The sequence below is a fragment of the Trichoderma gamsii genome, assembly GCF_001481775.2.
Source record: "Trichoderma gamsii strain T6085 chromosome Unknown Scaffold_2.2, whole genome shotgun sequence".
Lineage (NCBI taxonomy): Eukaryota > Fungi > Ascomycota > Sordariomycetes > Hypocreales > Hypocreaceae > Trichoderma > Trichoderma gamsii.
In genome coordinates this window covers 949,276-964,226 of record NW_020171339.1, presented here as the reverse complement: position 1 = coordinate 964,226, position 14,951 = coordinate 949,276, and the positions used below count along the sequence as shown (strand labels likewise).

The 14,951-nt window shown below is 48.8% G+C and overlaps 4 protein-coding genes across 4 annotated transcripts; 1 reads left to right on the top strand and 3 right to left on the bottom strand.

Annotated features, from left to right (window-relative positions):
- Positions 1–329: 329 nt before the first annotated feature.
- Positions 330–2,375, bottom strand: TGAM01_v200820 (hypothetical protein; the record flags this gene model as incomplete). The annotated part of the gene is made up of 1 exon (XM_018809375.1): positions 330–2,375. The coding sequence occupies one exon, from the start codon at positions 2,373–2,375 to the stop codon at positions 330–332; it is 2,046 nt and encodes a 681-aa protein (XP_018657441.1).
- Positions 2,376–3,426: 1,051 nt separating this feature from the next.
- On the bottom strand, positions 3,427–6,494 carry TGAM01_v200819 (hypothetical protein; the record flags this gene model as incomplete). The annotated part of the gene is made up of 2 exons (XM_018809374.1): positions 3,427–4,872; positions 4,935–6,494. 2 exons carry the CDS (start codon positions 6,492–6,494, stop codon positions 3,427–3,429), a joined length of 3,006 nt encoding a protein of 1,001 aa, XP_018657440.1.
- Positions 6,495–7,869: 1,375 nt separating this feature from the next.
- Positions 7,870–12,060, top strand: TGAM01_v200817 (hypothetical protein; the record flags this gene model as incomplete). Its single annotated transcript, XM_018809373.2, has 4 exons — positions 7,870–8,005; positions 8,068–9,551; positions 9,685–10,063; positions 10,133–12,060. 4 exons carry the CDS (start codon positions 7,870–7,872, stop codon positions 12,058–12,060), a joined length of 3,927 nt encoding a protein of 1,308 aa, XP_018657439.1.
- A 354-nt stretch (positions 12,061–12,414) lies between these two features.
- TGAM01_v200818 (hypothetical protein) lies at positions 12,415–13,440 on the bottom strand (the record flags this gene model as incomplete). The annotated part of the gene is made up of 2 exons (XM_018809372.1): positions 12,415–12,991; positions 13,058–13,440. The coding sequence occupies 2 exons, from the start codon at positions 13,438–13,440 to the stop codon at positions 12,415–12,417; spliced, it is 960 nt and encodes a 319-aa protein (XP_018657438.1).
- Between the last annotated feature and the right edge of the window lie 1,511 nt (positions 13,441–14,951).

Genomic DNA, 14,951 nt, shown 5'->3' with positions numbered 1-14,951 from the left:
TACTAAGTGCCAATGATCACCTGCCATATTCACCTGATAAATGGACTCGGATAGATGAGACGAAATAGCTCTTATTGAGCGTGAAATGCGACGAATCTGACCTTGCTATAGATAACTTGTGCCTACCCAGGCATTCTTATCAATCTGAAATTCCCTTTGATCTGCTGGCCTTCTTACCCTGGCCTAGCCTCTTGACCCAATCAGTACTCTTGACCGAAATATGCATAACTTTTAGCTAACCACAACCAAAGAGGAGAACCCTTAAAAAGACGCAGAACCAATATTATCAACCTTCCTGAAGCGGAAATGCCCACTAGTAATCTGATGAGTTACAATTCAAAGAGTGCCTTGTATTCCTGCTCATATTCTTCCTTTGAGATAGTCTTGGCTTGGTACTTTTCCCGTAAAAGCCGCTCGTTATAATCAATAAAGAGTAAAAAGTGCATCAAAGGGTCGTAGGCATCGCATCTGCGCATGCGCACGTGCACGAGCTTATCCAAGGCCGTCTCGCCATCCTTGTCCGTAGAGTTGATAGAGGCATTCATCTGGAGAAGGACTTTTGCATTGGCAACCGCTTGAGAGGTTTTGTAGTTTGGGAACTTCTGCAGCCTCCTGACGATCAAATGCAAGAAACTATTTCCATCAGTATGGATGTAGCTGCCGTCAAAGTTCTTGAATCGCAGGGTATTGGAGAACCGCCTGAGGTTGTCATCCCGGATGAGGGCCTCTGCAGCAATCTCTTGCGGGGCCGTACTATGTGGAAAGTGGCTTTGCAACATGTCCCAAATCTTTTCTTCGCCGTTAAGACAAGCCCTATACGCAAAGTCGATAGAATCCTGAGTGATATCCTGGCTATACTCGAGCATATTCAGTGGGGGCTTTGTATTGCGAAGGCTGCCGTTGGTCACCCACAGTTTGAAAACGGGGTTAATCTCGTGATGTGCGAGCCGAGCGTTTAGACCCAGAAGCGATTGAAAGAATGCCAATGGTTCACGACGGTACTTGACGATACAAGCTCCTAGAATAGAGCTCCCAGAAGGGAGGAGCGCGTTGACATCAGCTCCCCGCTCGATCACGAGTTCCTCGAAGAACTCTAGGAATCCAGCACCATTACCTCCCTCTTCTTTTTTCTTTTCTTTTCTTTCCTTTTTTCTCTGTGAAATAACCCCGCAAAGAACACCGAGAAGCGAATATCCCCGGTTAGGTTCTGCATTGACGTCGGCTCCCTGGTCAAGTAAGAGGTTGATGATTGCCGATGTATCTTTGATCCCATTTCTCCAAGTGATGTGCTGGAGGTCGTTGGTGAGGCCCGTGGCAGCGCAAGCCAATGGTGTGTGCAGCACTCTGTCATCGGAATGCTTGCCGACGCCGGCATTGCAGGTTTTGACTAAGAAGTGGATGAGTTCCATGTATTGCTTTCGTATGTCCCGCGTCTTTCCCTTGTTGAAGCATGTGATAGCCTGTATCAACGGAGTAGTTCCGAACTCGCTCACTGCTTCAACGTCGGCGCCGTTCGCAATGAGATCTCTGATCAAATCGAAGTTGCTGTGGCGCATTGCCATAGACAAAGGGGCGTCTCCTCCTGAAACGGGCACGTTAATGAGGTTGGAGTATCTTCTGAAATATGATAGACCAGCAGGGTCTGTATACCCGCGGCCTTTCTGAGATGCAATTATGTGTAGAATATTGATGCTGCCTATCCCAGGGGCAGAACCCGTTCTGCCGGGGTCGACGGTGGCGAGTACAGGAGAAGCGCCTTTTCTCAGAAGCGCCTGGATGATCTCATCATTCTTCAAGACAAATGGGACGAATAAGGGGCGCAACAAGCTGTAGCGAGAAGCAGTAGCTACCGTCTGATTTATTTCTCCCATTCTCTCATCGAATTCCTTATGGTCAAGAGACGGCTCCATATTGTAGAGGAATCGCTTTCCGAGAGCGTTGGGATTGGCCCCGTAGTCCAAGAGCTTCTTGACGACGGGTAGATTGCCGCGGACAGCAGCCAGATGAAGAGGAGTAGCAATGAAATATTGAGGCGCTGTTGAGCCATATGTTTTGTTTAGGTCGCCGCGATATCTGATAACAAGATCCAAGACTGTCATAACATCCTCATTGTTGACCTCAGCAGGGTTGACTGATGCTGCCCAAAACATAGCGCGTGGAAACCTCTCTTTGTTGTCTCTCTTGTACATGATGGGGGTGATAACATCTTTGAAGTACGCAGAAGTTTGAGCCAAGCGCCCAAGATCACCGATAGGTAGGTCATTAATGACACGATTCTTGAGTTCGGGAGGAAGGCGAGAGATTTGGTCATGGTTGGCGATGGTATACCGAGAGAAATCCTCATTGGCTGCGAAAGCAGCTGCCAAAGAGGCCATTTTGGGCTGCTGATGAAGAAAGGAAGAGGAAAGAAGGAAGAGAGTGCGAGCAGCTGCGGAGAGATGCATTTATAGGCCGCTAGAACCTCGATTATCAGGCAGGAAGATGAATGGATGGAAGGTTCTTGATCAAAGAGGGCTCAATCACCTGGTGTCAACTGGCAAACTGGATGGAATGTGGGATATTGCAATTAACATTCTAACTCCCAAAGTTGGCACATCTTAACAGCTGCTAGATATGCAAGGAAAAGATTAGAGGTAAGCATTCGTATTGCCACTCCCAATATTACACAGTAATTTCTCTTACTATTGGAATTGTATTAGTGTTCAATAGTTTCTCTACCTCAAGTGTTTAGCTGCTGATGTTTATAATAATGGTAAGTAAATAAGGGAAAAAAAGAGGGTAAAAGTCTTAATATTACTATTTTTTAAGAAGATAAAGAAAACCGGGAAAAGCAGCGCCTAGTATATCTCTTTAAGGGACGTTGATCTGATGTTGATGCCCCTGAGGTAATTGACACTTTACGAATTCGCTTCCTTTTTCTTTCCAGCAACACCAGATTCATCTCAACTCAAGAGCTCCTCTTGACATCACAGCCTTTAGCATGCCACACCTATAACAGAACATAAAAGCAATATGATATCTCCTGTCTCTTGTCAACAAGTGGCAGATGCGGCAGCAATTACAGTAACAAACCAGAGTGATGGTGATAGAATTGAGTTGCTGGACATTCTCCTACGTACACATCATACATATAGGAAAGATGGCAAGGGGTGAAAAGAAAACACCGCCGCCTATCACATACGGACTTGAAGTGGCAGACCGGTAGTGCTTTTGTCCACTGCAAGTATGAATGAGTGGAATAGTTTTGATGAAAGAGGGCTCAATCACCTGGTATCAACTGGCAAGTTGGATGGAATAGGGAAGGACTGTTAATTAACGCTCAAACTCCCAAAGTCGGCACATTTCATAGCTGCCAAGTATCAGAATTACCAGAAGTAATAGAAGGATGGAAGATATAAAATAGAAAGAGTATATACTGGATACATCTTAAGCGATGACATCATATTCATCAATAACACTCTGTGGTTTGACAAATGTCCCTAGAGGAGCGAACTTCAAGTGGTCAATCCCAAATCCTGCAGGACCGCCAATCTCTATCCCTCTTTGACTCCCTGTCCATTTATCGCTTGCAGCCAGCCCCAATACAACCACTAGCAGCCCGTATCTGTATTCAGGGGTGCCGATAGCTTCGCCATTCTGTGCATCAATGACAGTGATTAAGTCGGGCACAATGGCCAAAACATCTTCTTGCTGCTCTTCTTTCCCGTCGTCTCGTACCCTGAGAGCCGCAATGTTTTCGTTTTTGAAGGGAATCTTTATGGTGCCTTGAAAGAAGGCTGGATTAGTTCCATCTTGCTGTAGGCCATCGTTATCCTGCCTCACATCAACTCCTTCGATGAAACATTCGCCATACACATAACCCCCTCTAAGTGTCCTCTCGACACCCACAATCTTGCCCTTCCAGAGTACTCTACCGGCCCCTTTGCCACCACACTCCTCAATAATAGATTCAGCCACGTTATCTACCCTGTTTTCTTTCCGAGCACGGGCAACTCCGCGTCCGATTCTCCAGGCCTGTGATATAGTGTGCTCTACAACCCATCGCTTCGTCTCTGCTCCGGTTACTGGAGACTCGGCAGCTCCCGTATGGGACCCCATTTGGGTGAGAGCTGCTCGCAAGATGCGTTCAACAGCCAGGTCAGACGTTGCTTTCGGCATGACGACAACATTGCCATTTCCATCGGACATGGCGATGGGGGACCAGATGGGAGATCGTTCGTTGAAAACAATGGGCGTCGTCTGCCACTTTGTTGGATATGCCCGCCCCATCCAATCTCCGTCAACGGCTGGCAGGTTCATGTTCGTGCTAGCCCCCAATATCATCGCCTGGAGGCCATTTCCACCACCAATTTCGATGGAAATCATATGAGTGGCGGGCTGAGAACACATCTTAAACACCTCTTCTTGGGCTTCTAGCAGCTCATCGGCGGGAAGTTTCTCGATACCAACTGTTGGACTACCCACGCCGCCTCCACAGCCAACTTGATCATTGTCAGCAAGATCGTGAGGATTCACAACTCTCACGACCGCTCCTTTGCGAAGCTCTTGTTTTAAGCGTACTAGATGAGAATAGGGGGACCCTCCACCGCCGGTGCCGAGGATATAACAGCCTGTCGCGATCCAATCGGCATCTGTTTCCGAAATGTACCAAACGCGATTCTTCACAGTTGGTTTATAGCTGAGGATATCCAATTCTTTATCTTGCGGCTCTTTGGATGAAGGTTCCGGCGGCCTTGCCAGTTTCTCATACTGGCTCATGTCATCAATGTTTTCTTCTTCGTTCTCCGTTTCAGGGGTAAGGTTGACTTCAGTTTTTCCAAGATCAAAATCGCCAGCAGCGCGAACAATGAATCTCGTCTTATGAGCAATGTACTGAAAATGGGATAAAATTAGTGACTGTGATTTGTTTCAAGGATCCATATTGGGGGCCTTACTTGTAATGGTAGAGTTTCCTTTTCGACTACTTCCACAGTCGTAGGCGATGCCCCGGCAGATATCGTCTTTGCAATCGCCTCCTTGCTAATCTCTTCCAGCAACTGAGCAGTAGTCTTTGACTCTGTGGATTTGACGGTATCTACAACTGCACTGACTCTTGCCATGGCTGCGCCGATTGCGTTTGCAACCTGTGCCCATTCTGGCTTAAGCACTCGGCTTGCTCCTTTGAGCTCGTTTGGCGACAGTATAGCTCCGCCACCAACAAGAAGAACAGGAATATCCTCGGGAGATGTTTTCATCTTGTCAATGGCTTTTTCAATCTTGTTCTTGACTGCGCTTCTGAACAGCTCAAGCTGCTCGACAGTAAACAAATCTTTGACAAGATCGGCATCGCCTATCTTCAAACCAGGATTCGCTTGCACTATGCAATCTGTAGTGGTGGTGATGGTGCCACCAAAAACAACAGACTCTTGTTGGAGCTTATGGCCAACGCTATCCGGACCGACAGTCAAGCCATTGCCAGTTCTGACGATGGAACCTCCCCCGAGTCCAATGCTCTTGATATCTGGGCAGGAAAAGTTCATTCTGATGCCAGCAAGGTCACTGTATGCAGCTTGCTGCCGGGGAAAGCCGTTGGCATGAAGCAGGCCGACGTCTGTAGTCGTGCCTCCAATGTCAACGACCATGACTGCTTCGGATACTTGGCCTTGGGCAAGAAACGCCGCGCCTCTCATGCTATTCGTTGGACCGCTTGAAAAAGTCCTGATGGGTAGCCTCGCTGCCATGTCTCCTGATAAGACCGTCCCATCATTTTGGGTGATGAAGACGGGGCAGTGCAAGCCGAGGCGCTTAATCGGTGCTTGGAAAGATCTGATGGTCTTTCTAGCAAAAGAAAGGATGGAAGCATTCAGAATGGCTGCATTTTCGCGCTCCAAAAATCCTAGGTTGGCAATTTCCTTGGAGCAAAGAACATCACAGCCGGGCAAGTTCGCCTTGATAATGGCCGCAGCTCGCTCTTCCTGTCTTTCTATGGTGTCAATCGGGCTGAAGACCCCATTGACAACAATACTCTTAATGCCCTTTTCGTGAATAATATCGCACTGCTGTTTAATCTCTCGCTCGTCAATGTCCGAAATGAGATTGCCGTCTACTTCCAAGCCGCCCTTCAAAAGTGCGTAATGCCCCAAAATCATCTGCCTCATGTCATCTGGCCAATCCACGCAAGGAGGAGCATGCTTGGAGAAAGGCCCGCAGAGTCGGATAACAGCCACGGTAGACAGCCGAGCAGCGTCTCTCTCAACGACAGCATTGACAAAGTGAGTCGTTCCGATAGTCACGCTTTCAACCTCGGATGGGTGAATAGCAGCGGATTTGAACATGGCAGTGATGGCATCGGCGATACCAACGCTCGGATTTATAGTCGTGGGGGATTTGTGCCATGCCAGGATTCCTTTACCTGGAGACGATGCTTGGAGGGGGTTTAAAATGACGCCGTCCGTGTTTGTGCCGCCGACATCGACTCCTATGCGAAGATGTCTGCGCGAGTCTATGGAAGGCATCTTGGTCAGAGTCAATATTTGGCTGCTATACCAAGGCAGGAAGTTGGAATGATGCTATGTGTCAAAAGATTTGTGTACGTGTAAATACCAAGAGGCATTTGAGCTGTTTATCAGAAGATCAGATAAGATGGAGATTGATAGTAACTTTATGTACCTATATCCAATCGGCCTCTCGGCTGCGGAGATGGCGGGGTATAACAATACACGTGGGGTGTCAAATGGAGCTTTATGAGAGAGATTCTAGAATTGGCACGGCTGGTGTGGTAGAGAATCAAAAGAAATTCAGCGTTGTCAATGGAGGCTTTGCAATTCCGGGGGAGTAGCGCCATCTAAAACTGCATACCTAGTAGAGTTGATATGCTCTGCTTGGTGCGTCTTTTCGTCTATCTACCTACCTACCTACGTACCATCACATGAAATGTATCCCTATTCATGCTTCTCATCATCCCACTTTACTTGCATCTCTGCTCGTTTCTACTGTTTTCTACCTATAAATGGCACTTACTTGGGTTTACATGGTTGCTGATTTGTTCCACTGTGTCTAGTTGTAGGGTACTATTTAAATGTATGTTGTATAACAAAGAGCTTTGTCTGATAATTAAAGGCAGTAGAAATAAAAGCATAGACTACTACTAGTACTCAGGCACCAATGAATTGGCCTCCTGGCACCAGGTAACATGAACCTGCGTCTTTTTTGCTTGGGCTTTATAGGCCCAGCCTACATCAATGATGTACTCGGCCTCTAGTCCCAGCAGTGACGCTACAGGGCACCCGTCCCTCTTTCAGAGCGCTGACTCAGCACTCACTGCCGCAAACGCCAAGTGCGCTGGCCGCAATTAGCAGCTGTCATAGACCAACAGGCATTGATGTTGATTCCAGCGACGTCCTTGGCTGCGTCAGCCGACCGTGACCTTGGCCAGGCAAACACGCACTTTATCAATCCACGGCCTGATCCGCCACTGCATACGCAAGCAATTACATACGCCGCTTCATTCTTTACTGCGCAGGGCAGCCAGAGGTTCGTCATTGCCTCTCGACCCTACGATTCTCTCGGCTGACGTATTTCAAGGACAGCTGCAGCAATCTGCCGACCTCTCTATGCGCTTTCCAAGCCTTTCGCCGAACGAAACTCCCGCCAGGCAGATACAAGCGGCTTCGACTCTGCATCTCGGCTCTCTGGCGCTCTGAATCAACATTTATCTCGAAGTTTTCATCAATATCAAGGAGCGCGGGGTCGGATTACGCTCGTCTTTGAACTTTGAGCATTCGGCATCAAGTGGCAGCCGACTGCTACCCCTCCGTCTCCATACCACCTTACTCCCTCCCAGAATCAACAATCTTTCGCTTCAGCTAGAGGCGCAGATAGCATACAATCATGGCCGGCAGGTATGATTTGCGGTCGCAGGACCTCGAGGCTAACGCCTATGCGGCCTTGCCTGGGACGCAGGCGGAGTTTGTTGCACACAATATGACGCCGCTCAAGTCTAATCTGGTTGGGCGAGAAACAATTGGTATGCCGACTCTTGTATTTGGTCTTCACCAATCCAAGCCTTCCAGCTAACTTTGCGTGTAGGGTGCCACCCGAGCCGGTGGATATACGAGCTGATCAATAATAACTTTACCATCTGTGACCTTTTCCAGCGAGCTCGGGAAGCCAAGCTGGACAGTCACTATGCATGGGATCACCCACATCAGCTAGTCATCAATGGGAACCAGTCTTACTCGACATCGTCGTCAAAGCTTTTATCCGCCATCTGTTTGGAGTGCCATTATCACTTCTTATTCCTGGTGGAATGGGAACAAGAGCATACAGATGTTTTGTGCCACCATAGCCATAGTGACTGGCCCATTGGAGATACTCAGTTTCCCTGGCATCATCTAGTCTGGGCTCCAGCTGAGAACGACGCTGAGATTACTCGAGATCGATCAAAATACTATCCGCTGCTAGCTCGCGAATCCTTTGCCTGCTTGGCTCCGTCATGCACGTTCCAGGTTACCCTTGAAATATCAGAACCGCGGATGGCCTCGTGGTGGGTAAATCTCTTGCTAGACCATGAGACTATTCTTCAACAATTGAACGCCGCGCGAAGGGATGAACCTACACGATATGAAAGCGCTACCGATGACTGGGCCAACCAGGCGCCGTCCAATCTTAATACGTACCTAAAGAATCTCTTGGAAACGACTCCCGAAACTGCCAGGAGTATCTCGAAGCGGAATAAAAGGTTCGCTGTTCTGTTCGGACCCCGTTGTTTCTCCATCTTTCGAGAACTTGAGTTCAAAGAGATCACCGAGATTAATGACGGAGTCGATGAAGGCTCATTTACACCAACTCCTCCACCGCCTGCAGATGGCATTTCTGGGAGCACCAAGGTGGGCACATTTCGCGCCTATCTTGAAGATGTGCGCTCTGAGGTTCAAAATCTCATATTCAAGTCTGGAAGCACTGCGGAACGCCCAACATTTTGTATTACTGCTCTGCATAGTCACCTGGGCTGCACTGAAGTTCCTCTTGTTAACACAAATCCCTTGGTAAACATGGAGCAATACAGGCTCATAGGAACTTTGCCTGGCCAGTCAAAGGAGATTGTTGTGAACGCCTATAAAAGGCAGTGGGAACTTGTGCCCTCTAGGCGAAGGGAGCTTGTGGACATGCTACGGATTATTGCGAATGACGCGGGCAACGAACTTTTGTCTGCCTACGCCATGACTCAGTCATCTGTCTTTGAGAGCCAGCTTCAAACGTATACGAACGGCGACGATGATGGGCTTGCCTCTCAAGCATTAGAATTTCTTGGCCTCAGTCCACCTAATAACTATAGCGCGGAGGCAACGATTCAAGCTTTTCGAGATAAGCTGGTGCGAGACCCATCTGAAGCGGGTACTGCGAGGAACATGCTTTTATTGATTGCCCGATCATCCAACGACGACTCTTATCAGGCATCACTACTTATGGAGGCTGATGACAAGATGTCACTCGAGACTTCCAAGGCGATCCTAGGGCTGGATACAGTTGACGGGCCGTGGCAGAACGCAGTTGATGCTACAAAAGCAAAGGTAAGTGAAAAAAAAAAAAAAAAAAAAAAAAAAAGTTTTCTCTCTAAAAATCAAAATTTCAAGTCGAGAAAAGACAACAACAAAGAAATACATCTCATTTTGCAGTACATGGCTAACTGAGAGAAATTTAAAGCTAGAAACAAGCACATCAAAGGAAGCCAAGGGCGTATATCTTGACGCATTGGATTCGATCGCTGAGCACACGTCTTCGCCCTCGCTCAAACATTCAGTTTTGGAACTTCGACATTCTCTGGGCTTCAGTAATTCTGATTTCGATAATGGCGACTCGAGAGCGGCTAATTTGAACCTTCCCATGGGCCTGCACAACATCGGTAACACTTGTTATTTGAATAGCTTACTCCAGTATCTCTTCACCGTGAAGCCTATTCGCGATATCGTATTCAACTATGACAGTTTGCGATTAGAATTGAACGATGAGAACATACAGGCACGTCGACTTGGTGGAAACAAGATGCAAATGGATCGCGGGGAGGCTGTCGTTGCGCAAGCATGTAAGTGCGACTTATTCTTGAGATTTTGAGTAGAAATTCGTGAGAACTAAACCTGTTTTTCCTATGTAGTTGCGGAAGAAATGGCCACACTCTTTGAAAGTCTCCGAACTTCTGACAGAACTGCCACTCGGCCGTCTCAAAGACTCGCCAACGCAGTTTTACTATCAACCCACACGCTCCTGTCTGGCTCGAAGCAGCCGTCTGAGACTCCTACGATAGTAAACCCTCCGCCCTTGCCCGCTCGCCCCTCGCCTGCCCTTCCTACGGAAAGTCATGACGATATTAACATGGTCAATGTTTCTGTGCAAGCTGTGTCAGATTCGATTGAAACGCGGAGCCGTTCTAGCACCCAAACTCTCGTTGATCAAGATGACGCTCGCTCAGACCGCTCGTATGAGAAGGTTGAGACAGTGACAGAAGACACCGGTGGCCAGCTACAGTCCATCCCGATACTTATTGACTTGGAGGATGACACTTTAATGACTGAGGCGCCGCAAGACGACAAGACATCGACCATTCCAGTGGATGTGGACGAGTCTCAAGACACTCCTGTGGATGCCAAGCCAGGTAATGCTGATGTCGACATGATTGATATAGAGAAGCCTGAAACGGTGGATCAAAAGGTTCTCAATGCCCTTGAGCACCAGAAGAGATCTTCTGGAACCGACCAGCAAGATGTTGAGGAAGTCATGGGCAGCATTCTCAACCGTCTTCAGGCAGCGATTCGCCCAACTTCGGTTGACAGCACAAGCGGCATCCAGCTGGAAAAAATCATGGAGACCTTCTTCGTCACAACAGTCAACTATACCAAAAAGTTTGATGAAAAGGAGTATCAACATGAGATTAGCTTTGATAGATCAATTACGGCTTTCCCGGCTGCTGAAGGACCTTGCTCATTGTACGATGCGCTAGGAAGAAATTTCGACCAGCAGATCTTAGAGGAAAGCAAGCTCTCGCGATATACCGCCATCAAGACATTACCGCCGGTCTTACACATTTTGATTCAGCGCTCGCAATCCATGGGCAGCAAGAACGGCAACCCAGTTGTTATACCTGAGACTTTATACCTCGATAGATACATGGACGCTCCCCATAACTCACCCATTTTCCAGCAAAGGGTACAAGATTGGATGACTGCAGAGCGAATTGTTGATTTAAAGTCACAATTGGCAAAGGTCGAAGCAAACCCAGCCTATATGACCTTTTTCCAGAACTATGGGAGTGAAAGTGAGGTTACAGATGACACAGCGAAGCAACCCACCAACGGAAGTGACGAGTTCATGAAAGATGAAATAGACTCTGAAAATTGGGACTTCGATGGGCCAGTAGAGGATGACTTTTTGCTTATAGCGCCGGCAAATGTCACTAAAGAGACTGCGCCTGAGAAACCCGCCAACAAGATTACAGATATACAGAAGACGCACGCTGCAGTGCTAGAAATGATGGAAAAGGAATTGCGCCAACGACAAGAAGCGCTTGAGGGAAGTATGAGCAGCCAAAAGCAAATCTCGTACCGTCTCCATGCTGTCATCTGCCATCGTGGCCACCTGACGTCGGGACATTATTGGGTGTGGATCCACGATTTCGAAGCCAATGTTTGGCGTTGGTATAACGATGCGGATGTGAAGGAGAACAAAGATACCGCAGAAGTACTACAGACCCTGAGCACTAGCGGTGAGCCGTATTACCTCTGCTACGTACGCGACGAAGACAAAGATCAATATGTCAGCGTCCCTAAAAGAGAACCTCCCAAGAAGGAGGAAGCTGATGGCCAGGAACAAGAAGGCCAAGGGGGGGTAGAAGAAATGAAGCCAGCCGTTGAGACTGATTCAGCACCCTTGACCGCAGCCGATAGGGACGGGGATGTTGAGGTTATTGATGCAAGGAAGGAGGGTGACCCAGAGATTGCCCTTGAGGCAGATGCGGTGGCGCAAGAGCCGCGGGAGCCGCAAGATTCTCAGAAGACAGTAGTCATGGAAGATGCAAGTCAGTCTTAAGAAGTAGGGGAATGGTAGAAGTGGGAGAAATAGCCTGATGACCTTTTTGGGGCGATTCAGTTGGCTGAGAAGCAGCATTAACATGTGGCAAGCAAAGAAAAAAGAGGCGTACGGTGTACTAAAATAAAACTTGAGCGCATAAATGGCATTGTTTACGTCTAACAATTAGGTAGCTTTATGATGAGATGATTGATAAAGAAACTTGCAGAATCACAGTGTAGGTTTTTTTGGTTCAATAATAAAAACAAGATGATATCACTCGCAAACACACGCATATGAAAGGCCCAAGAAAGGGGTATGATTGTCATTAATGAATTTTTTTTTCCCATGAATTATTTCTATTGAATTGTCATCTTATCGGCCCTTGAAGACGGGCTTTCGCTTCTCTTGGAATGCCTTCAACGCCTCATTTCTATCTTCAGTGTTGACAACCCTCTTGTACATCTCATTCTCCTTCTCCTCCCTAGCCCAAGCAACGGCCTGTAGCCCAGCACGAACGGCAATGGGCCCTCCTTCGCAAATCTCCTGAGCAAGCCTGACAGCCTCTGACAGGGCAGACTTGCGCGCAATCTGCAGGATATCCGACCCTTCACGCTCATCCTCGGGGATGACCTCAACCAGGCGATCAGCAATGCCGAGGAAGTAAGCCTCCGGGGCGGCGACACGGCGGCCCGTGAGGACGAGATCGCGGGCCCGGGAGAGGCCGATGAGGGCAGGGAGGCGGAAGGTGCCGCCGGCGCCGGGGATGATGCCGAGGCGGGTCTCGGGCAGGCCGACGGTTGCGTTGGAGGAGAGGACGCGGAAGTGGGTGGAGAGGGCGAGCTCGAGGCCGCCGCCGAGGGCGAGGGAGGAGATTGCGGAGATTGTTGGGATTTGGAGGTTGGAGAGGTTGGTGAAGGTGCTGCGGAGGGTGGAGAGGAATTGGGCTGTTCTGTAGGACAATATTAGCAAATTACCGCAGAATAAAGATGGGATATATGGATATATATATACGCACTCTTCTGGTGTGAAGCCGCGTCGCTCTTTCAGATCCGCGCCCGCGCAGAAACATGTATCAACGGCACTGGCGAGAATGAGAGCTCTCGTGGGGCCATGCTCATCGATTCCAGCAGCTCCGCCGAAGCGCTGCTTGGGAGCAATTTCCTCGCCATTGGGGCCGTATTGGTTCTGGATGTCGTCAATCTCGGCGCGCAGCGAGGCCAGCAGGTCCCTAGAGATAGCATTTCTAGCCTGCGGGCGGTTAAGTTCGAGGACGCGGATGTGGCCGTTTGAGCTTGCGCCGGCGGGGAGGTTCGTGACGCGGATGAGGGGCTCGGAAGGAGTTGAGTAGAAACGGCGGAAGATGAAGGGAGTGGCGGAGAAACGGATTCGAGGAGCCATTGTGGGCGGTTTGTGAGGATATCGAGTTGGAGGAGGAGGGTGTGATTTTGGTTATGGGGGGAGAAGGGGATTCAATTGGGAGGAAGAGGGATGGGTATGAGTTGGGAATTTAGAGAGAAGCTCGGCTTAAAGGTGACGTCGATTGGGTTGAATGTGCCGGTGCGGCTTGTATCGGTGCTATGGGCCTTTTGGTAGGGGAGCCGGCATTAACTGGGTTGGGGATGCAACAATAGTTAAAGGTTTATTAGGTGTATAGAGAATACGATGAGTTGTTTAAATGCTGCAGATGTATATCTTGATGCGTTCAATCGGTGAAATGGTAGTCAATTGCTATCCTCATGACCTAGCTCTTGGCCCAAGAGCCCAATGGATGAGCTCGATGAGCGTCTCGACGATCACCCAGTTCCTTGCAGTCATATCCTCTTTTCGACATACACACAGTTTATTAGAATTGACATTAGGAGTAGCTCAAGATAACGGTGAAGAAGGTGAAACTAGCTCATTCCGATGCAAGGACTATAAAGACGCTGTCACTTGAGTTGTTGTCGTGGGTCTCGAAGCTCTCGTTAGCTACCTAGAGCTCCGCATGCTTCTAGGCTGCTCCATTCACTAACTCAACCGCATGATGCTCACGCCATCCATCGAGGCTAACTTTGGGCTTCCATTGGACCCTTGTAGATTCACCATTGGTATATATGCTGCACAATGGTCAATTGAGGCTGATAGTAGAGGTGCAAGTGGTGCTATTGACTCTGATATCCCAGCTGCCCTAGATGCTAGGTAGGAGCTTCTAACAGCCGCGCCTTCCCTTCAACACTGCCCCTGAACCCTAATCGATAGCACAAAGACTATTTCAACTGCCATAACTGTCATAGAAAGACGCCATCTACAACCCATGCTTCTTGTTCCACTCTTGACACATCACTAAGGCTGCCATGGTGCGTGCAGTTCTTCATGCCGCTTCACCCGCTTCTCGCCTCGGGCCAATGGCGAGCTCCGGCGCGCACCAACTGCAACCACACGATATTAATCTGGGGGAGGCGCAGCACTGCTGCAGCGCTGCCTTCAGGCCGTTGTTCGATCCTTAACGCTATAGATTGCCCTGCAAGATCTCGCCAAACCCCTGGGCCCGATCTTATCAAATACATACATGCGATATTAATCTAAATCTGCGGTAGATCGTGTGCCTATGCTACTACTGCTACCAGCCAGCCCAATATTGCTTCTCGGGGTTTCCTTTGGCCTGCGCCCACCAAAAGGTCCCGCGGATAAGATGCCTGCTCCCCATGAGAGACTCAATTGGTCAAATTCGACATGGCCGCGTCTCGACCCACACCGTTGGGCGTATGACAACAAATCATTTACTTATCCGAGATCAAGGAATATTTGTCAGTCGCGATATAAAGAGCCACCGAATGGAGGGCTCCTTGCCTACCTCACCGACTTCGTCTCTCTTGTACCACTTCGGCCTGGGGCATGGCAATCCGAGCAGGCCATTAGCAGATCCGAGC